The sequence below is a fragment of the Quercus suber genome, unplaced genomic scaffold (assembly GCF_002906115.3).
Source record: "Quercus suber isolate HL8 unplaced genomic scaffold, Cork oak 2.0 scaffold_810, whole genome shotgun sequence".
Classification (NCBI taxonomy): domain Eukaryota; kingdom Viridiplantae; phylum Streptophyta; class Magnoliopsida; order Fagales; family Fagaceae; genus Quercus; species Quercus suber.
In genome coordinates this window covers 102,238-126,019 of record NW_027070243.1, presented here as the reverse complement: position 1 = coordinate 126,019, position 23,782 = coordinate 102,238, and the positions used below count along the sequence as shown (strand labels likewise).

Below are 23,782 nucleotides of genomic sequence, written 5' to 3'. Positions count from 1 at the left end.
TCTTCAACCTTTCTGAATAGTCACCAGAAAATAACAGAAAATTTCAGAAAATTCAGATTTTCGAATTTTCACTTAGAAAATTCTAGAACTTGAATTTTCACTTTATGAAACCATATTCTCCAAACTCAAACATTATTATTACATCATGTACTTGTATATACCTATATATACAACATTAGTAAACACAAGCTTGCTTGTGACTGGATGAATAAAATAATAAATACAAATACAATGGAAGATTGACCTTTCAAAGCCCACATGTCTTAAGAGCAACTTGAAAAACAAGGTTTAATCGGTTATTCCTACTTACTAAAGCAAAGCCAAAAAAAAAAAAAAAAAAACCCCATGATCCCACACGGTTAAGAATGCATGTGATTCTAAGAGTGACTATAACTTTCATCTCAAAAAAAATTAAAAAATTAAAAAAAAATTAAAAAAATTAAAAAAAAAAAAAAAGAAAAAGAAGAAGAAGAAGAGTGGCTATAACTTCATAAATTCATATTTCTCGTTCCAAGCTTCAACAACAAACCTTAAGGTTATGATTGTTTGGAGGATTGTAGAGAGGATGGAAAATTGAGGTGAGAGTATTTTTAGTGGGTGTTTTGATTGGGAGAGGAGAGGGGGAAAAATGGTGGGCTTGGGAAAATGCTATTATTGAGCTTAAGAAAATGTTCATGTGCACTTACATATGGGTTTTGTCTTTTCTTTATCAGTTGCCTTTTTTTTCCCTTTTTTCTTTGATTTTTGTTTCTATGACTCTGTCTCTTCAATGTACTATTTTTTTTTTTTATGGCTCATTTATTCTTTTTTTCTACTTTTGTTTTTTTTTTTTGGGATTTTCTCGCACTTCTCGGTAGTTTTTTTTTTTTTTTTTTTTTTTGGTGCTCATCTTCCTTTGGCTTATTCTATTTTTTATTAAAAAAAAAATTGAAGTTTCAATACACAATTTTTTTAATAAAAAAATGTGTTACTTTTTTTTCTATTTAATGGGGACAATTATAAATTTATACCAACTTTATTTTTCATCCTCTCATTTTTCTTCTCAACTAAACAAATAAGTTTTCTATCTCTCCCCTTTTTCATCCTCCCAACCAAACACACATGGGAGATCTCTTTTATCTTCTCACTTTTCTATCTCCTCCCCATTTTCTATCTTCCCACTTTTTCACTCTTCCAACCAAACAAACCTTAATATACTTGCACAAAACATACCTCAACTGATGATTAGGCAAGCGTCTACAAGACAACCAGAAAAGCTAACAGTAAAAAAATATATATATACAAAAGAGAATATATAAATTCACATTTTTTTATTGATATTCTAAAATTTCAAGGATTGTAGAATAATAATATCTTGAGAGAGAGAAAAAAAAATATATATATATATATATATTATATAAGTGAACAAGAAAATTTCATGCATTAATAATAAAATTGCTTGTTTGACTTTATTCGGCTTTGCTATTCTTTCTCTTTTCCCCATTCTTAATTTTCATAGCTTAGTGCTTAACCTTATAAATTATAATCGTATTGCACTTCTGAAATATATATATATACACACACACACACAAAACCAAGGACTTCATTGTTACAATTATTGATTTTGCTCACTAATCTCTTCAATGGGGCTAAGTGTACAGTTATAGCTCATCCAGATTTTTTGTTCTTGCAGGCCTAAGCTCAGCAGCATTATGGTCACACCCAAGTGAAACATGACAACTCAAATCACCCCTACCCAATTTTATTTTTCAACAAAAAAAAAAAAAAAAATTATGGATTTAGTAGCCAAACTTATAAAAAAAAAAAAAAAAAAAACCCTAAACTTTTCAATCTCTCTAAAGTTGTTTTTTATTCTTCATTTTCTGTTCCTAGTATTTTTTTTTTTGGTAATAAAAGCAACCGCTTTTCGTATTATTATTCTAAGGAAAATCAATGTTCCTATCTGGCTATATCTCTAGTCTCTTCTCCTATGAAGCACGGATGCGTTTTGAGACTCGGGTGCGGGTGCAGGACTCGAAAATTTTTGAAAAAGGTGGGTGCGAGTGCGGCGGGACTCGGCAATTAAAAAATTATTATTAATAGGTAGAATTTACTATAAAAAATAATTATTTATGATTTATTTTTAATAAAATCAATATTTTTGATAATTGTAAACAAAAAACCACATTTCAAGAAGGTTCCTTTACTCATTTTTCAATTCCCAAGCCCACCCACATTAAATATTTGACTTTTCCACCTCCTTAATTTATATTCTTTTGTTACGTACATTTATTCTTCTTCATCTTTTTTTTTTTTTTTTGGGTGTCTTCTCATCTTCTTCTTCCTTCTCTTTTTTTTTTTTTCCTCTCACAAGGCCACATGAAGCAGAAGAATGGCAGCCACTGCCCATTTCGTCCTATTTCGACTGGAATCGGTCGTATCGGCTTGTTTCGGTGGTCGTTTCGGCCGGAATCGCCGTATCGGCATGTTTCGGTGGTCGTATTGGCCGTATCGGAGTCCATTTCCGCTGGAATCGACCCGTTTTAGCCTGAATTGGCGCGAATCTGGCTGAGTCGGCTCGAATCTGGCCAAGTCGACACTAATCCAAAAAAAAAAAGGGCGAGTCAGACGCCGGACACTGCGTCGGGCCGCGTTGGACTCCGATGCAGCGACCTTGAAGCCGCGTCGGTGCTTTCTAGCTCTTCTCCACTAAACATTAGATTGAAAAGTTAAGCACCACTGATGTCCGCCGATGAAGATATAGGGTCCATTTAGATACAACTTATTTTTGCTGAAACTGAAAACTGAAAATTGAAAAATATTGTAGCAAAATAATTTTTAAATGTATGAATAGTATCGTGGGACCCGTGAACAGTGCGTAAACAGTGCCTTTTGTCCCCTGCACAGTGCTCACATGTGATGTTACTATTCACGAATAGTGCCTTTGTCCCTTGCACAGTACTTACTGTTCACACACTAAAAAAAAAAAAAAGGACAAAAAATGCAAACGTGGGTTTTGAAATGTGGTATCCAAACCCATACATAATCAATTTGTTTTTAATAGCTTATGTGACACCATGGCACGTTTGTCTTATTAAAAAAAAGTTTTATTTATGGCAAATTACAACTTGCCTACATGTGGTCTGGCCGAAATTTAAGTTGCCTACCTGTGGTTTGAAATTTGACACTTCACTCACCTGAGATTTGACCGGAATTTAAATTATTTACATATGGTTTGAAATCTCATGATAAAAGTTTGTTGTTGGATCCTTTTTGATCTTATTTGACCTTGTATTTTTATAATTTTTGTGTTTTTGAAGGAGAGGGACACAAAAGTGGAGTAAAATTATATATTTAGCCATGTTTTTAACAAAGATATGTTACGAAACTTTAACTGAACTAACATTAGGTGGGTAAAGTGTCAAATTTCTAATTACAAGTAAGCAACTTAAATTTCGGTCAAATTATAGGTGGTTAAACTGTAATTTGCCCTTTTATTTATTTATTTATTTATTTTTTTATGAAAGTGGCTTTCCTACCGACAGTTACCATAGTAACATTTTACCCATTGGATCTGGACATGCAAACAAAGGAAATACTAACGTTTGTTTTATTATTTTGCAAAGAATTTTGTAGTAAAATTTTATAATAATGTCAGTATTTCTTTTAACTTAAAACTCCTTTACGGGGTTTTTAGTTAATATGATTGTGATATGTTTATTCTTTATTCCTCTTACATGTGAGTGAATTGTTATATATCAATGTTACACATGTGTCTTACAAATTGACATGACACTAATAATAATTTTTTTTAAAAGCAATTTTGATACTTATTTATTATTATACGGTGAACAGATCCATCAGCCTATTGTAAGAGGGCACATGGGCCGTGGCCTGCACGTGGGCCATACCATTGGCCCAACCCATAATGTTCGGCCCTAGATAACCTGGGAACTATTGCAACCTCGAGGTCCAATGTTACTCAAAGCCTGCCTCTAATGTATCTCGGTAATGCTTTGGGGGAGATCGCTAGCCAAGCACTATCTAGCGTCAGTTGCGAGTTCCAAAACCAACATGCCTGTTCCCAAAGTGGGACCCCCTTTTTGTCAAGAATAATCACAAAGGGGCCCCACTTGCATGAGAAACCATTCCATGCAATCATGACGAATCCACTAAGCAAGCCTATAAATAGCAGAGAGGAAGAAGGAATGGGGGTTGGACATTTTTTGGGGGGAGACAGAAAGAGAGAAAACTGAGAAAGAGATAGAGAGCTTACTCAAGAATCACGAGGGAACTGATAAAGAGGAAGATGAATTTTGTTTCAAGGAGCTTCCCGTTGTAGGATATCCATACGCACACAACAACAAATAGATTGCAAGCACAGCTTGGTAAGCAACCCATTAACCGAGTTGTACATGCCACAATTATGTTGTTGAAATCTACCAATCGGATTCATTACCACATAAATTTGTAATTTTGTAATAGCTTTAAAATTTTTCTTCACATAATACAGCTCCTTTGTAGTGGTATCATACACCCAGTGGCAGAATCATGAATTTATCTATGGGGTCAAGTTAAAATGTGATGATTAAATTATTCTCTCTCTCTCTCTCTCACACACACACACACCAACACACACACACACACACACACACACACACATATATATATATTATGTTATATTATATATATTAGCGTAAAAAAATCACAAGGTGTTGGTCTAGTAATTCCCAAGGCCACATAAAATCCATGAGGTCTTGAGTTCAAAACTCCTAACCAACACAACACACACACACACACACACACACACACACACATATATATTATTTATATTATATATATATATATATATATATATTAGCGTAAAAAAATCACAAGGTGTTGGTCTAGTAATTCCAAGGCCACACAAAATCTATGAGGTCTTGAGTTCAAAACTCCTAACCAACATCTTAGGATTACTTGATTTTTTTTTTTTTTTTTTTCTGTAATTAGCTGATGTGCATGGAAGAGGGAACTACACATACTCGGGGGAATATTAATTTCTCAAATAGCTTTGGACATCCGCAATAGTGAAAATTAATTAATTAATAAATATAAATGGTAATGTCTAAAAATTATAAACACTTTCAACATTGAAATGAGATATTTTATAAAATAACAGATGCATAAAAAAAAAAAAAAAAAAAAAAAAGGTGTCAACCAAGCTTGATAAATATGTGCTAAAATTAAGAAAAATATTATACTTTTTAGTTTTTACCCCTCTTTTTGTTCTAAAATCAAAGTGTAAAATAAAAAAGTGAACTATCTTGATTTAATCTCCTAAGCATAGTATGATAGAAAAACATAAATTTATTCAACTTTTTGGTCAAGTCATAAGAGAACTAGGTCATTCTAGTCTTATTTTATTTTTATTTTTATTAGTTGGACAGTAACAAAATTGTTAGCTATGAACCATTATTTAAAAAAAAAAAATTAAAGTGACAATTTAGTAGACAATTGTTCATAAAATTATTACCTAGCAAATTAACTTAATTATGTTATATATTCAAAAAAGAAATCTAAGCAATTACACATGCACATATATATTTAAAAATTTTAGCATATGAATATAATAAACTTAAAAGAAAAAACTCCTATAGATTTTGAGAGACCTTGTTAAATTACTGATTGTTCTAAAAGTTTAAACTATTGGAATATAATAAATTTAATCATTTAACCAAATATTTCTAATAGCTCTGAGTCCTTAGTGGGCTCTACTGCTGTAGACAACCTTTGACACAACCACATTCCTCCACTTCTCTCAAATAGCAACGAGTAAGGCCACGTCCTCTATGTATCGTATCAATCAACTATATATATCATCGCATCTAACCAGATTCGGACTATCACCTTTGTATTTGTTGTGTATTTTTTTTTCCCTGTTCATGAAAAGGATAGATGCACATGCACCACATAGCCACTCAACTTGCCCACTCTACAAAGCCTTGGACTATGTTTGTCTTATGTCCATTCAAAATGATACGCCCGGCCCCCACTGATACTCTAAATTGTATATTTGGGTACATATCTTACTATTAAAAATCTCACATCAACTGACTTACTTAATAAGTGCTATATATACTTATCCTACATGAGAGTTGCATATTGGAATTGGATGATGGCTTTATATGTGCTTAGGCTTTTTTTTTTTTGAGAAAGATGTATGTGCCTAAGCTACCTTGGGAGTTTTGGCATGGGCCACGTGGCCCTAGGGCTTATGCAGTTACACCTATCAGACATTTATCTACTCATCTCTTTCTTAATTATTTAGCAAAAAAAAAAAAAAAGGAATTTATATGACCATTCAATTGTCGTCTTATGTCCATTCAAAATGATACACCCGGCCCCCACTGATACTCTAAATTGTATCTTTGGGTACGTATCTTACTGTTAAGAAATCTCACATCAATCGATTGACTTAACAAGTGCTATATATACTTATCCGACATGAGAGTCGCATAGTGGAATTGGATGATGGCTTTATATGTGCTTAGGCTTTTTTTTGAGAAAGATATATGTGCTTAAGCTACCTTGGGAGTTTTGGCATGAGCCACGTGGCCCTAGGACTTACCCAATTACACCTATTAGACCTTTATCTACTCATCTCTTTCTTAATTATTTAGCAAAAAAAAAAAAAAAGGAATTTATATAACCATTCAATTGTCGTCTTACGTCCATTCAAAATGATACCTCGGCCCCCACTGATACTCTAAATTGTATATTTGGGTACATATTTTACTGTTAAGAAATCTCACATCAATTGATTGACTTAACAAGTGCTATATATACTTATCCCACATGAGAGTTTGCATAGTGGAATTAGATGATGGCTCTATATGTGCTTAGGCTTCTTTTTTTTTTTTTTTTTTTGAGAAAGATATATGTGCTTAAGCTACCTTAGGAGTTTTGGCATGGGCCACATGGCCCTAGGGCTTACGCAGTTATGCCTATAGGCCTTTATCTACTCATCTCTTTCTTAATTATTTAGTAAAAAAAAAAAAAGAGGAATTCTTATAACCATTCAATTGTCATGTGTATAGCAAATAGTATCAAATATCACCAACTTGTACACATGTCCGTACACAGGTGCAAAAACAACCAAAATCGTGAGTTGAAGACACGTATGCAATTTCAATTTTTAATATTGAATATATCAAATGAGATGCATAATTGGTAGACAAGGAACCATTCCCTTTTTTTATTTGTTATTCTGTTAAAAAAAAAATGCTGGCTATAGTCCTTGCCTGCAATACAAAAAGTTGTCTGAAACAACAGTGTTCTCATTTAGCATTCAATCATATTACTAAGCAGAATGGTTTACAGTAGCACAAGATGTTAAATACTCACTCAAGTGAGATTGCAAATTATAGGTGGGTGAATTAGATTACAACTAATCATAACTGGTCAACGACACCTTTGGGTTGATTTGTGACAGGTAACCCTGGATTACATTTTGGATCTTCTTCAGCTGCTTGGCCTTGCTTCGCACATTCTGCTTCCTCAGTGCTTTTACCCCATAGAAGAACATACATGCCACTTATAACTAGGATAGATCCCAAGATACTGTTAATACCAATGAAGAAATTAAGTTAAGGACAGTTCAATTATCTGATAAACAAGAAACTAATGAAAAGTGATCAAAAGTGTTAACCTTCCAAGGTACATTTGTTCATCCAAGACAGAGAAATCAAAGATGGCTACAAATATCTGTATGAAAGGGGTAAATGTTGATGTGAAGACTGGACCTCTTTGTTTGAGACACCATGACATTGCCACATAGCACAAGCCTGATCCCACCATCCCCTATATCCAAAATTGAACTAGGTTTATGGAGTATACATCCTAAGTTTAGATTAAATATTACTCAAAGAATAACTAATAAGAGATATGAATTTGAAATTTGAAAAGAATGTTTTTACAAAATTAAAAGACAAGTCATTTTGATTGTGTGCTTTGCAACATTTGAATATTAAAGAGAGTACTTACGGCATACACGACACTTAGTATCTCTAAACTCCCTTTCAAAAACCACATGGCCAGGTTCCTCTTGATGATCAAACTCAAGATGCATGACTGAATGGCACCAAAGAAGTTCAAAATTGCTGTGCTTGAATATTGGCATGGATATCTTATGCCAATCCTTGCTTGTATGAGGAACCATGAAGACCACATAAGGGAGCCTGCAACCAAAAATATTGAACCAATGGCCCACCTCTCTCTTGTAGCTGGAATCAACATGCCATGGTTTGTTATGTGAGTTGAGGCTTGTGAATGAATGTTGCTTAAGGGCATTCCTTTGTAAAGGGTTAATAACAAAGCACCACTGACGCATACCAGAGTACCTAACACCTTAGCCCTCCCTCCCTTGGTTTTCAAGTTTATTTTCTCTGGACTGCAATTACAAACCAGAGATGAAAATATTGTATCTTCAGTCAATTGAAGTAATAAATTGTCTTATTTATTTTACTTACCCAAATGGAAGTGCCAATAGAAATGTGTTAACAGGCACCATGTTCAAGAAAGCACAGGCGAATGTGGCAGATGTGTATTGGAGTCCAAGAAGGAAGAAGTATTGCGTGAATGTTACTCTAAAAAACATCAGAAATTGTCTGAGGTTCTCAATAACAGTATAATGGTTATAATTCAAATGGACAATCAACAAAACTCCATCAATGTAGAATGTCATTACTAACCCGATTAGAGCACTTAAGAAAAATTGAAATAATATGCGAGCTGTAAGTTCTGGTCTGTTGTTCCTGTAGGAAATCTTACCATATTTAGCCTCTTCATTAAACTTGTCCAAAAGAATAAGAGAATTCTAATATATACATATCAAAGTGAGGAGAATGTTAACAAGCACCGGAGGGTGGTTGTTAAGGTTCTCCTTTGTGGGTCCCACATAAATAAAAAAATTGAGTAAATTAGAGAAAAAGCATGACATGACTTGTAAGGAAAAATTGGACAAATTTGCCCTCTTAATATGGGACACGACTGGTACTGGCTGAGGGCTCTTTTTTCTTAGGACAAAATTGCCTTCTTAACACATTTCCCTCCCTTTCACTTTTTATTTCTCACCAAATCTTATTTTACCAATATTTTACCATCCACTTTCTTTCACTTTACCAATATCAAATTAAATTTCTTCCCCTTTACCAATATCAAAGAGAAGAAGAGATGAAGAAATGTCAATAAAAGATTGAGGAATAATTAAACAAGGTACCACTATTGTATTTTAGTTGATTCATAGTTATTTTTAGGAAATAGGTTAAATTAATATGTTGTTAATTTCAAAGGGATATTCGTAATCTTTATGTGAAAATAAGGAGGAAGAATGCAAAGAATGATGCCATAGATCTTCTACAATTTTGTAAAGTTGCTAAAGAAGAGAATTCTAAATTCCAATATGCATTTACAACCGATAAAGAAAATAGATTGGAGCATATTTTTTGGTTGCCTACTCATTGTTTTGATTGGTACCAAAAATATAGAGATGTGGTTGTTTTTTATACTACTTATAAGGTGAATGCTAATGATATGCCTTTTGGTATTTTTGTTGGTGTCAATAATCATGAAAAGACAGTCTCTTTGATTGTGCACTTCTTCGAAATGAAACAACAAGTGTCTTTCGATGGTTAATAAAGGTACATTCTTTGTCTTATAAATTTGTACAATTATTTTTAAAATTTTATTTGATTAATTAGTAGAATAATTACATATATCCTTTGAAATATTTTCATGTTTTAGTAAATTTGTATTTGATTAGCAAACTTTTGCATGCTTAATAAGGAATCAACCCAAGGCAATTTTGGCGAACCAAGATCCATGAATTACAGAGGCAATATCAAAAGAGTTGTCAGCTACAAAGCATGCCTTTTGTATATAGTATATTACCGCTAAATTTAGTGGTTGGATTACATCAATTCTTCGTAATCAATATTCATATTGGTACATGGAATTCTATAAGTTATACAAGTTAGAGTCATGTGAAGATTTTGACAATCAATGGCTTCAAGTTATGAAAAAATATGACATGTTATCTAACAAACATGTAATTGGTTTATATCAAATCAAACACTTTTGAGTACCATGTTACCTTCGTGGGCTTTTTTTTGGTGGAATGACAACAACCTAAAGATCGGAAAGTATAAATGTATTTATTAAACGGTTTGTTTGTTCTCACACAAACTTGATCCAACTCATCAAACAAGTAAGTCATTATTTACCATTGATTTCTTTTGTTGTATATATTTTTTTTTTTTTGTTAATATTTGTAGTCTGCATGTGTCATACAAAAGTTTTTAATTTATTTTACTATTTGTAATTTTAGGTTGATCTTGCCATTGAAGATATTGAGCAAACACAATCACATGATACGATGTTGAAGACATATAGAGGTTCTTCTTTAAGATCAATGTCACTGTTAGAAGACCAAGCACATAGTCTTTTGATGCCCTATACTTTCAAGATTTTTCAAGAGGAATTTGGGAGGGCAACACAATATTCGGTGCTTGAAGAAAATGGTATTGAATTTGTGCTACAATATTATAAAGATGAAACTAGTCAAGGCACAAAGTATTATGGAATGGTAAGATGACATATTGTAGTTGCAAAAATTTTGAATTTTGGGGTATACTTTGTCGTCGTGTACTTAGTGTATTCCTTCATAAAGATTGTTATCAAATTCCATCCTTGTATTTACCACCACGTTGGTGCCATGAAGCATCATTAAGTGAAAAGGAATTGCTAGTGGGGAATGATGAAAATTTAGTGGATAAGGAAAATATGGTTGATGCTAATGTTAATGATATAATTGATGGAGATTACTTCATCAATTTTCCTCCACTCTCAAAGACAAAAGGTCGTTCGAAGCAAAAACAAATGAAAGGTGGAAGAGAATTAGGAAAGAAAAAGAGTCTTGTGACCTTTGCAAGCATGTTGGCCATAACATCTCAACATGTTCGAAGAAAGATAATTATACTTCCTCAAATGGTGCCAAAAAAAGAAAAAACAATGTACTTCAAGTGAAATTGGATTGAATCCAATATTTTCTTTGAAATGTTAGGCATAAACTCTTGAGCTTGTAAAAGGAAAAAATTATGACAATATTGTGTTTATTAATTTTGACAATATTATGTTATTGGACAATATTAATTTTGACAATATAATGCCTTTGTTAATTTTGACATTTCTCTTTTTTTTTTTTTTTTTTTTGGTTTTACATTTCCATTTGACAATATTATGCTAGCGAATATTCACATTATCATTTTCAATATTATGTCATTTTACTAAAACACTTCTTTCTACCTTTTTTTTTTTTTTAATAATGAATTTACTTAAATTTTTATAAGGGATTCAATAAATACTAATTTAAATTAAATATTCTTGAAGAAATTTAAATCATGCTTAAATTGCCCATTTAAAAGGGATTCAAACCTAAACTCTAATCCATGCTGATATTACATTGTTAGTCCCTAATATTTATCTACTAGTGCTTTAGTCCCTAATGTATCAAGTGAATGTTATTGGTCTTTAAAGTATCAACTTTGACAATTTAATGTATTTGTTATTGTTTTAACTTTCTTTTTTGGTGTACCCATAGCATAAACAATTCAATCAAAATTAATATTTTTCTTCGGGTTGAGGAGTATTTTCAATTCTACCCACCATAGTCAAGTTGAAAAAAGATCTAACCCAACCTAGCCCACCTAGATCGGGTTGGAATTAAAAAAAAGAAAAAATTGATTGAGCATTCAAACAATACCAATACAAACAACACCGATACAAATAAGAGAAAATTTATAACCTAATAAGCCTGAGCCTACTACCAAACTAACACAAACTATTTTATTAGTACTTCAAAGTTAGTAGGATATCATACAGCTCTATCTTAACTCGGTTGATAAACAAAAGAATAAATAATAAAATTACATAATATTTTTTTTAAATATATATTAAATATAGGTGGATCAAGTTAGACAAATTTACTGACTCACCAACCTCTAAAAACTGACCTAAACCGATAAGTTCGGTTGAATTAGTTTGGTTTTGGTGGATCGACGACTTGGTTGACACCCCTAGCCTCTTATAGTAGAATAAATAAAGGGTAAAGAGTTGAAAAAGAAAATTTAAAATTTGAGTTTCCTTCAATGCGCTTGTGAATTTATGTTCTCTTATCCTTCCTTATTTGTTTGGTTACAAATCTTCATCTTCTTTTTTCATCTTTTAGTTTCTTAATTGATCTTCCTATCTTTTTTTCATTAGTTTTTCTTTTTAATTAATGGTAGATAAAAAAATATTAATGTTACCAGTAGATTCAAATAAGAACTAATAACAACTTATTGCGTAAACTTTATTATGAAATTGTTATGAAAATATTGTGTAAATAACACAAAAACCACAAAAAACTTTTATTTTATTATGCATAATTTTTTTTGAGGAAATAAAGTGCATATATTATGCATAATTTTAAACCACAAAAATTTGGAATTTAAAAAATTTATTGATAACATAACTATTGACAATAAGATGTGACAATATTTTCACAATATTTTTTGTTTTTAGTTGTGGTTAATCTTAATCTAATATTTTATTATTTTATTTTCACATATGAAAGATTTAACAACTCAACTATTGTGAAAATTTTGTGATAATATATTGTATTGTAATACAATTTGTAGTTTTTATTTTGTAAAATTCCTTCCATGGTAGACACGTATCCCATCAAGCCACCTTTTATTTTAATTTATTTATTTTTACTTTTCCTCCTTTTCTCAACCACATGTTTTGTTTTGCCTTTATTTTAGAGTCTGTTTAGATACAATTTATTTTTGCTGAAACTAAAAAACTGTAACAAAATAATTTTAAATATGTTAATAGTACTGGGACATGTGAACAGTGTATAAACAGTTTAATAAACAGTGCATCTCCAAAATTTTCTCCCGTATGAAACTCTTGGCTGAACTTCCTTGTCTTCTATTTTTTTTTTTTTCACAGCTTTCTTTTCTAACTCAGTTCGTCTCCTTTTAGTTTTTTTTTTTTTAATATTTTTTTATGTTGGTTGTTTCCTGTGAGAGGATTGTGATTTCAGTTTTTTCTTTTCTGTAAGATGTTTGGTGTTGTTTTCCTGTGAAAGATGCATGAGTTTTCAAATTTTCCTGTGGGAGACGCTTGAGTGCTGGACTAGGCCTGAGTTGGTGAGAGACGTGAAAAATGGTATTTTGGTCTCTTTATTCATTTTTCTCTTTTCCTATAAGGCTGACCCACATCTGACAAAAAACACATAAAGCTGTGTAAAAGACTGCAAAAAAAGTTGGGTACGTTAACACCAGTAAACAAGGGAGCATTTTGATTCAGGTGAAACGTCTTAGTTGACATGTGTCACCAACCCACCATTGAGCTGAATGAAATTATGCAAGTGAATATAATATATCCTAGCTTTTACCAACCAAAAAAAAAAAAAGAATATAATATATCCTAGCTGATAAATACAATCTTTAAATGGAAACGTTAAGAAGCTATTACCTTTCCCAGAAGTAGGCAATGGGCGCCAAGAAAATAGCAGCAATTGACTGTCTGTATGTAACAATAATTAATTGGTTCATTCCTTCATTAAGAACCTTCTTAAGAAACAAATTCACCACAGCCAGTGCAAAACTAACAGCTAGCATGATAACTACAGGCTTCCATTCTCTAGAGCAGTTCATCTTAACTAGATGCACAGCCTACTCTCTCTTCTACTTTCTTGCTTAGAAACACAATGCAATAATAAGGCCTATTTGTGTGCTTGGATTTATAGGCAAAACCACTCCAAAATGGGAATGTACATGAACAATATTCTGCAACACATCAACCCCTTTTTAGAAATGAACTTTGTGACCCTCAAGAAGAATTTTGTAATCCTCTATTGCCACTTCTATAGGCAGAACTTTTGCATATGTGAGATTACTTCATAAGTTGCTAAGCTGATAACTATACGATACACTTCATTATATGACCTCAAGAGTTTCATCAATACTCTACTTTTCATTTAAATACTAAACATTATGAGAACATGAGAGCTCTGTGCCACTCAATTTTTCTTTGCTGTTAATCATATCATACATAGAAGCAGTAAGAATCATAAAATTAAAGTCCGACAGACATGACAAATAAGCATCCCTTTCTTCTTATTGGAATCTAATACTTAATGGAAAGAAATTGGCCACTATCAGTGTAATGAGTGAGAACATTATGTCTATTCTTAGTTAAAAGCTAAATGAATGCTTGCTGACTGTAACTCGTTATGCAAGGTAATTTTCTATTCATGGAACTGCTCATCTTTATCAAATACGCCAGCAAATTTTGCATATTGCAAATGTCATTGTTATGCTGTGCGTGTGTGAATGCAGCTATAAAATTCTACATGAAACATTCGTTAATTAAATATGGAGAAGCTGTACTGAACTTTTTTCTACAGTTCCCTACGTGCGCACTCGCTGGGATTTGTATCACTTTCAGTAGTTCATTACATTGATTTATTCCTTGGGATGGTTTGGTATAAAGGGTGGAGATTGAAGGTAGCATATCCAATTAAAATGTCATAGTTGTCCAAGTATATATGCTAATGTATGTTTTGATTATTATCTTATTTGTATCAATGTAGTGCTTTTCATTATTCCAAACACGCTGCGTTTCTTTTCTGGTGTAGCAAACACACAACCTTTCACGGAATTCAGGCAACTAAATAATGTAACTTTTTTGAAACTCCTATTTGGGTGCATATGCTAATGCTAGATTGGACGGGTGCTTTTAGCTTAATTTTGGTTTACTTTGCTTATTTAATTTGTTGGGTACCTTTATATATAGAAACAAACGGACTTGAAATCTGTGGCCTCTATCCCATGTTGGTTGGTCTTTTTCATGAGGTCAAGAGACTACACTTTTACAACATAATGAGTTAACTATAATCCACTTGTTGGGTACAATTTTTTTCCCAATACAAAACTTAGGTCATGTTTAGTAATAATTTTTATTTTCTATTTTCAAAAACTTGTTTTGCGGAATACATAAACAAAAAACAATTTTCTTGTATTTTTGAAATCAAAAACATGTTTGGTTAGTTGAAATTAAATAAAATAGTTTTTTGAAGAATAAAAAAAGAAAATACTAAAATATGTTGTTATTAGGATTTGAACTCTAATACTAACTCATTATATGAAACAAATTCATTAAATTAAATGCGTTTTTTCATTGACTTTTGAATATTAGAAACTAAAAATAGTCTTTTGCATATTTTCAATTTCCTTCACAAATTGAGTTTTGAGAATAATTTTTGTTTTCTGTCTATTTTGAATTGCCAAACAAATTTTTTAATCTCAAAAATAGAAAATTATTTTTGGAAACAGAAAATAAAAAGAAAAAACAATTACCAAACATATCCTTAACTTTTACATAACTTACTTTGTAAATAAGTAAGCTAAAACAAAAAAGTCATCCCAATTAATATCTCATGTATTCATGTATTTGATATATGCATAATCTTTTTCACAAAAGGTGGACTCCTCGCAATTATGGACAAATAAAGATCCTTTTGAAAAAAATCGGCATGTTATATATATTGCACTTAGTAGACCATAAAATGAATGATAATGTGTAGCTAGGGTTTCTTTTGATTATGGAGAGAGATTATAAGTGAAAAAAAGAATGTAAACCGGTAAAGAAAAATATTTTTAAAATTTTGATGTGACCTTTTTGCCATCTAAGCATCAATGCTACCAATAAAATTTAGACTAGTCAATATTATAATCTTTTAACATTAGGCAAGCCAAGCTACTAGCAATCTAGACCGTTTGTCAAGTAGTCATTTCGTAAGTGAGATGATCATATGGACTAAATTAACTACAAATTTAAAAATATAAGAACTAAATTAAATGCTACTTGGGGATTAAATTGAAAATAAACTCTGAATATAGGAACGAAAAAAGGTATTTTGCTTAAAATGAAATATTAAAAGTAGAAAGTAAGATTTTTATTGAGATATAGTATGTTGTTAAGGAGATGATGCTATGCCTCTCCATCCAAACCCAGTGCCATTAAGTATAGGCTAAAAATAACAATTCTTATATAGTTTGTCACATTACAACTTTCACATGTGTCACCTTTCGATTAGATTTACTCACTTATACATGGGTCCATCACTAACACTTAGTGAAAAATAATTCAATCAACACTACACCCATGTCATTTTAGTTCCTATATTTTGGCCAAATTTTCAATTTGATCCTCAAGTTACATAAATTTTTAAACTTCTTGTTATTTTGGTCATGTTGTCATCTTACTAACAAAAATGCAAATTTAGCAAGTATTTTCCATAAGTCAAATGATAGCCTGCATCAAAATGAAAACTATGAAAATTTGAGGACCACATTACAAATATGACCAAAATATAAGGACCAAAAAGTATTAAAAAAAAAAAACTGGCGCGCTTGGCTCATCTGGTTCTTCTACCTAGGCCTTAGCATTCTTCTTTCATAATTTCGGTTCTACTGAAGATCAAAAATTTTCTTTAACAATTTCGCAATGCAAAGCACGACCCAGCAATGCGCCATGGAAAATTTCTCCTCACCAAAACCCCACCACCACCAATAACAAACAGCCTATCTAAAATGGGAGACCTGCTCCTCATTGCCTCTCTCACCAAAACCATCTCGGAGTCCGGCACTCGCAACCTCGACCCTTCCTCCATTCCTCTCACCCAATCTCTCCTCCTCCAAATCCTCCACTCCAATTCTCTCCACCCTTCCAACAAAATCGACTTCTTCATTTGGTGTTCCTCTTCTCTCAGACATTTTTACAAACACTCTGCGTGCGCTTACTCTCACATCCTCCGCATCGCTTGTCTCGGTAATGAACACCACCACATCCCCACTCTGTTTCTCTCCATGAAGCAAGACGGCGTCGTTGCTGACTCCGCCACTTTCAAGTTCTTGCTCGACGCCTTTATTCGCTCCGGTAAGATCGACTTCGCTCTTCAGATTTTGGACCAAATGGAAGAGCTTGAAGTTGAGCTAGGCACCACGATTTTCGATCCCGACATGTATAACACCGTTCTCGTGGCTCTGCTTAGGAAAAACCAACTGGGTTTGGCTTTGTCAATCTTCTTTAAGCTTCTCGAAGCTTCAGCTTCTTCGGTCCCTAGCTCTATTGCCTGTAACGAATTGTTAGTCACTCTTAGGAAAGCAAACATGAGAGTGGAATTCAAACAAGTGTTTGATAAACTTAGGGACAAGAATGGGTTCGAGTTTGATACTTGGGGTTACAATATATGCATTCATGCATTTGGGTGTTGGGGTGATTTGGTTACCTCTTTAGGCCTATTCAAAGAAATGAAGGAAAAAACATCACTGGGTCCAGACTTGTGCACTTACAATAGTTTGATTCATGTGCTGTGCTTGGTTGGGAAGGTGAAGGATGCACTAATTGTTTGGGAGGAATTGAAAGGGTCTGGTCATGAGCCTGATAAGTTTACGTATCGAATAATGATTCAAGGGTGCTGTAAATCTTATCGAATTGATGATGCCGCCAGGATTTTCAATGAGATGCAGTATAACGGGTTTATCCCAGATACTGTTGTGTATAGTTCACTGCTTGATGGGATGTTCAAGGCAAGGAAGGTCACAGATGCCTGCCAACTGTTTGAGAAAATGGTTCAAGATGGGGTACGAGCCTCGTGTTGGACGTATAATATTTTGATTGATGGGTTGTTTAGGAATGGGAGGGCTGAGGCTGGTTACACTCTGTTTTGTGACTTAAAGAAGAAGGGTCAGTTTGTGGATGGTGTTACTTACAGCATTGTTGTGTTGCAACTTTGTAGGGAGGGTCTGCTTGAGGAAGCGCTGAAATTGGTGGAAGAAATGGAAGGCAGAGGATTTGTTGTTGATTTAGTTACTATTACATCGCTCTTGATAGGGCTTCATAAGCATGGGCGGTGGGATTGGACAGAGAGACTAATGAAGCACATTAGGGATGGTAATCTGGTTCCTAATGTTCTTAAATGGAAGACTGATATGGAGGCTTTGATGAAAAATCCACAGAGCAAGAGGAAGGATTATACACCGATGTTCCAATCTAAAGGTGACTTTGGTGAGATTATGGATTTAATAAGTTCTGCAGACAATATGGTGGATGCAAACTTTGTTTCAGATGACCCTGGAATTAGTGATGAAGAGACTTCATCCAGTGACATTGATCAGTGGTCATCTTCCCCATATATGGATCAATTAGCCAGTCAAATGAAGTCTGCTGATAATTCCTCTCAACCATATTCACCATCTAGGGGGCAACGAGTTCAGCCCAAAGGGATGGGCTCGTTTGATATTGACATGGTCAATACTTTCTTGTCTATATTTCTGGCCAAGGGAAAGTTGAGCTTAGCCTGCAAGTTGTTTGAAATTTTCAGTAATATGGGTGTCAACCCTGTGAGCTACACTTACAATTCTATTATGAGTTCATTTGTCAAGAAGGGATATTTTAATGAGGCATGGGGTGTCCTCAATGAAATGGGCGAGAAGGTTTGCCCAGCAGACATAGCGACATACAATGTGATAATACAAGGCTTGGGGAAGATGAGGAGAGCAGATCTAGCTAGTGCTGTTCTGGATAAGCTAGTTAAGGATGGTGGTTATCTTGACATAGTTATGTACAACACCCTGATTAATGTGCTTGGGAAGGCCCGCCGGATTGATGAAGTAAACAAGCTTTTTGAGCAGATGAGGACTAGTGGAATAAATCCCGATGTTGTTACTTTTAACACACTTATTGAAGTTCACAGTAAGGCAGGTCGATTGAAGGATGCATATAAATTTTTAAAAATGATGCTGGATGCAGGCTGCTTGCCAAACCATGTTACAGACACTACTTTGGATTTCCTGGGAAAGGAGATTGAGAAATTGAGATACCAAAAGGCATCAATCATGAGAAATAAGGATGATTCTTCTTGAGGAAATATTCTGCAGATAAGACTGGTTAAAGCTTAATAAGAACCGTTGTACTAGTTGCAAAAGAATAATTTCTGCTTATTGTTCTTATTTTCTTGTAGTATGAGTGTGTGAGATACAGTTGTTCAGTAGGTGCCCTTTTGGCCCATATTCAAAACAAAATTTCTCATAATTATGCTTGATCTCGCATTGGGTAGCATACCAAATAAATTTTCTGGTAATTGATTTCATGACTTGAAAGAAAAATGTCTGAAGTAAAATGCTGGATCAGAAAAAATTGCCGACTCCATGATGGAAGCCTTATTAAAAGGGCAGATTTGGTGCCATTACACGAATTTGTTATGTATATTAAAAGCTTAGCTCTGTCACAAAAATTAAATCTTAAACGGAGTAATCAAGAGCTGCAATCAAGTTTACGATTCCTTTTTCGCATTTGTCATCTTTAACCAATTCTTTTCCTTGTATCTGGTACTTTTAGTCACAATTTATTCTTCTCAGATTATGGTCTGATGATTCTGATCCATTACAATATGCCTGACCATGAGATTTCAGCAATGTTCAGATGGCAATCAACATTAATACATTCACTGACAGACTAGAGATCTTCTGTCTATGTGTTAGTGTTCTATTTTATGCTCCACATTGTTATATGCCATGTGTATGATTTTTTTTTTTTTTCCATTTAAGAATTTGATTATTTTATAAGGAAAGAAAAAAAATATATGATGATAAGTTATAATTGATGGAACATAAAATAAAACTCCCAAAATGGGACTAAGGGTTTTATTCTCTGAAGACTAACAAAACTTCCAAACTACCAACACTTGCACAGTACTTTCAAACACAGAATTACATGGCATTGAACACTTCATAACATTATTTTCCATGTCTTGTAAATTACATCCTATAATCTTCAATAATTTGAATTACATGGCATTTGAATACATCATAACATTATTTTCCACGTCTTGTAGATTACATCCTATAATTTTCAGTAATTCTCAAGAGATGTAGGGCAGACAGAATCTTACAAATTATTGTACAACAATCTTGAAAATATTACCATCAAACCAGTTCGATAACTTTCTCACTCAGCCAATTTATTAGCCATAAGCTTGTATATCAAAATTGTTTTTCATATGCCCACTACTCATGCGCCACCAATTTGTTTCTTTCTACGGGTACCTGTTCAGAGCATACTAGAATAAGAAAATGAAAGAAAGCATGTGAATGGAATACAGGAAGGCATATAAATGTATCTAAGAATGACACTAAAACAAGTATTCATGTTTAATGTTACTTGTCAATACAAGTTTCAGCATGCAGTATACTGAAACAAATAAATTGTAAGACATCACAGTAGCCAAAAGGGTGTCTAACAACACTATTTGCCAATGAACTTTAGCTCAAACAATACCTCCTATCATAAGAAAGGGTGGAAGGTAAGGTCGTGCATTCAAAACTCACCGAATGCATGCGTAAACTTACCAATAAACAAAATGGCAATAAGTATTAAATATCAATAACAAAAAGTAGGAAAATCCATTTCTGGTTTTTCATATATAAATTTTGGGTACAAAAATAGTGGAAGAAAGCAGCAAGGATAGAATTCAAGCCTAGGAGACTTGATTTATAGTCTGAGATATACAGTATACCACCAAGAGAGAAATGTTAAGGACAAATATTATACTATGGCATTAACAGAGGTCAGAACACTAACAAAGTGCACACTTCCAATACCACCTCACTTACAAACAATGATAGTTTTGACGTTCGAATCATGTAACAAGTCATTACAGACTAGAGCTTCAATGTTCTACATCAGTAGATCTTTTGGACAATGAAGACCCTGCAAGATGCAGATGCTCCAACGAGATGACCAATGAAGATCATGTTTAATATCTGAGTTTCCTAAATGCCTACCTCCAAGGATTTGTTGATTATAATCAACATATAAGGCCATGAAAGGAGTGATCAATATCAGTTAATGATTTAAATGGATGCAATGGCATTGGGTAGTCACTAACTCAACACATCTTATGCTAGCACATACGCGCACACACACACTCTTCAAGCATAAGAGGAAGGAGAATCCTTTTTTATGTCCAGTTGGCATCACACAATAAATTGAATCCTAGACTACCTGAATACTATCATATAGATGTTCCTAACATTTGATTTTCTCTATAATCTACATACAACCATTGAGAAAAAAAAAGGCAACTGTACTATTTTAGGAAACCTTACCAGCAGAACTCTTGCTCCAAAGGACATGACCATCAATAGCAGTGAGATGTTGATCATCAAGGCGCTTCCATGTTTTGATTGACTTGACTGCTCCCCAACCACCCTTTTCCATTATCTCCAAATTCACTACCACCACTCTCGCTCTCCTTGCCCATCCAGCCTTCCCATAAGCATGGTATCCAAATCCCCCAGCATAACAGAGTTGTATTCCCGTTAGTTCACCGCAGAAGTCATTGAGGTGATCATGACCAGTGAAAACAGCCTTCACATCTCCTGCAGAAACCATTGTTGTGAAGAAGCCAGAGTTCACAGAAGCAGAGCTAATGCCTTCCTGTTTCACACCAGTGAAGTTTGTTGAGTCAAAACTTGAAAATTCTGGCAAAGGGATGTGAAAGTATGCAATCCCAGGTGCAGGTCCTTTTTGGGCCTCTGGCTTGGCCATGTATGCTCTCTGCAATGAAAAATGGGGAATGGTTAATACACAAATGTCCATTTAGGCAAAAGCTAGCTCTCTTCATCCTAATTTATATGGCTTGTTTTCAAATGGCCCAATTATTAAAACAAAAGATGAAAGCATAGTGATAATACTTATATGCCTTCAAGACTTGAATTTTAAAGAACTTCCATTCTTATAAGTGAACATGTATTTTGACTTTATTGGGATGGAGAGAGCATAGGAAATAAACAAATAATTGTCTTAATTTGCCAGTAATGAAAATTTATGCTCGGCAAGTACCTGAAGCCTTTTAGAAGTGCGTTCAAACCAAAATTGTTGAGAAGGTTTGATCCAACCATAGCCAGGGATGGAGGGAATGGTGGAGTAATCGCCACTGTCAAGGAAGTAGAGATTAAGAACTGACTTGTTTTCAAAGCTAGAGCCCTCAACTCCACCAACTTCCAGGTTATAGTTTCCAAAACCATCAATAACATGGACTTCCACAGGATTAACTAGAGACAGTGTGTTCTTTAACTTAACTATATGTTTCATTACCCCTTCCCTTGAGAGTGCAGATTCCTGATCATGGTTTCCCAAAACTGCAGCCCATGGGATGTTGGATGCGATTGCTGGTGCAAATGCAGCTTCCAAAGACTTAGCTGCATCTGTGACATCGTACCCAAAGATATTATCCCCTGTTACACAAAAAGCAAATACTTCAATTGTCTGAACATGCTTAACAAGCTTAAGAAAGTTTCATGGGGGAAATTGGGAAAGTAGAGTTTATGGGCATAACAAGACTGCATTTGTATTGCTATATGCCCCCAAGTGTCAAACTAAAAGAGTCAAAGATTTAAACATAGACCAATCACATGAAACAAATCCATCTTTTACATATTTTTCTTAAGGAAGTGCAACCCGCACTTATGTGAGTTACTATTGGAGTTTCTCAAAATCACTTATATAGTCCAATTTGACGTAATAAACACTCTATGTGAGACTCAACTTTAACTGGGTTAGGAGAGAGCTTAACTCTGCAGCTCATTGTCTAGCTAAATTTGCAGCTGCTCATAGGTCTGCTGTTTGTTGTAATTCACATATTCTTCCTGCTACAGTCTTGGATGCCTGCAGGAAGGAAGGATACTGCTTCTGGTTTGTTTTAGTAATATGCTCGGTTTATTAGCAAGAAAAACACTCTATGCGAGACTCAACACACATGGCTACACAACTCACAAGACACTTATCCAATCTTATCTTCAAAACGCAGGTATTAAAGAAACATAATGATAGAACTGAATATACTTAGAAAGGAGGTAAATTCAGTACACATACAATGTCAATTTGATCTGTCAGACTCTGCCTCTTTTATTAAAAAAAACAAAACCAGAAAAAAAAAAAAAAACAAAAACAAAAACAAAAACTGGTAATAAGAAGAAGAAAAATGAAAGAGGGAATACCCGTGAAAACAATAAGATCGGGCTTCTCAGCAAGAATCATGCGTTTTATAAAGGCAGTGGTGTTGAGGTCAGAGCAAGTAGCCATTTGGTACGGAAAAACATCCTCGCAAGGCGTGGTCTTTCCATCCCCATAATGCATATCCGCCACTTGCAGTATCTTAAAGCTCCCACCTTTCCCAAACCGTAGCGGCCTCTTCTCAGCCAAGCCATAGATCGGAAACAAAATGAGACACAACAGAACTACCTCCACGAAGAAATTCGAACCACCCACTTTCATTTTCTTCCCGTTATTGCTCTTCATTGATGATACCCTCAATAATAAAAAAAAGCCCAGAAGCACTTCCTTGTGTCTCTCTCTTTTTCCTTTTTCTTTAGTCTTTTGTCTTTTTGTTTCTAAAACCCCGAGCTAAATGCTCTGCTGGCTGGGGCTTTAACTATGTATGTGAGTCGGTGGTGTCAGATTTCTGAATGACTATTGATGGGTATGTTGCTGAATGATGAATGATGGATGATGAACCATGAAGTCGTGCTCAAATGGGAAAGCAGCCTCTTCAATCTTTGACGTCGGAATGTACCAACAGAAACAGCTCCTTGTATTGCTTCTTCTCTGTCACGACACTTGTGACCATCGAATATCAAGACAAAATAAT

The 23,782-nt window shown here is 33.9% G+C and overlaps 3 protein-coding genes across 5 annotated transcripts; 1 reads left to right on the top strand and 2 right to left on the bottom strand.

Annotated features, from left to right (window-relative positions):
* Nucleotides 1-7,277: 7,277 nt before the first annotated feature.
* Nucleotides 7,278-14,064, bottom strand: LOC112038308 (WAT1-related protein At3g30340). Of its 2 annotated transcripts, XM_024071109.2 has the most exons (6): nt 13,540-14,063; nt 8,712-8,774; nt 8,490-8,606; nt 8,005-8,410; nt 7,670-7,821; nt 7,278-7,581 (listed from the first exon to the last, which is right to left on the bottom strand). In XM_024071109.2, the coding sequence occupies exons 1-6, from the start codon at nt 13,719-13,721 to the stop codon at nt 7,413-7,415; spliced, it is 1,089 nt and encodes a 362-aa protein (XP_023926877.2). In that variant the 5' UTR covers nt 13,722-14,063; the 3' UTR covers nt 7,278-7,412. The 2 variants fall into 2 exon arrangements, with proteins under 2 accessions (XP_023926877.2, XP_023926878.2); XM_024071110.2 differs by lacking the exon at nt 8,712-8,774 and having other exon boundaries at nt 13,540-14,064.
* A 2,159-nt stretch (nt 14,065-16,223) lies between these two features.
* LOC112038315 (pentatricopeptide repeat-containing protein At4g01570) lies at nt 16,224-19,222 on the top strand. The gene has a single exon (XM_024071116.2). The coding sequence runs from the start codon at nt 16,596-16,598 to the stop codon at nt 18,993-18,995; it is 2,400 nt and encodes a 799-aa protein (XP_023926884.1). The 5' UTR covers nt 16,224-16,595; the 3' UTR covers nt 18,996-19,222.
* A 520-nt stretch (nt 19,223-19,742) lies between these two features.
* On the bottom strand, nt 19,743-23,782 carry LOC112038321 (probable inactive purple acid phosphatase 29). 2 transcript variants are annotated; one of them, XM_065767471.1, is made up of 4 exons: nt 23,133-23,782; nt 21,976-22,370; nt 21,240-21,690; nt 19,743-20,191 (listed from the first exon to the last, which is right to left on the bottom strand). In XM_065767471.1, exons 1-4 carry the CDS (start codon nt 23,431-23,433, stop codon nt 20,139-20,141), a joined length of 1,200 nt encoding a protein of 399 aa, XP_065623543.1. In that variant the 5' UTR covers nt 23,434-23,782; the 3' UTR covers nt 19,743-20,138. The 2 variants fall into 2 exon arrangements, with proteins under 2 accessions (XP_065623543.1, XP_023926891.1); XM_024071123.2 differs by having other exon boundaries at nt 19,743-20,177; nt 23,133-23,779.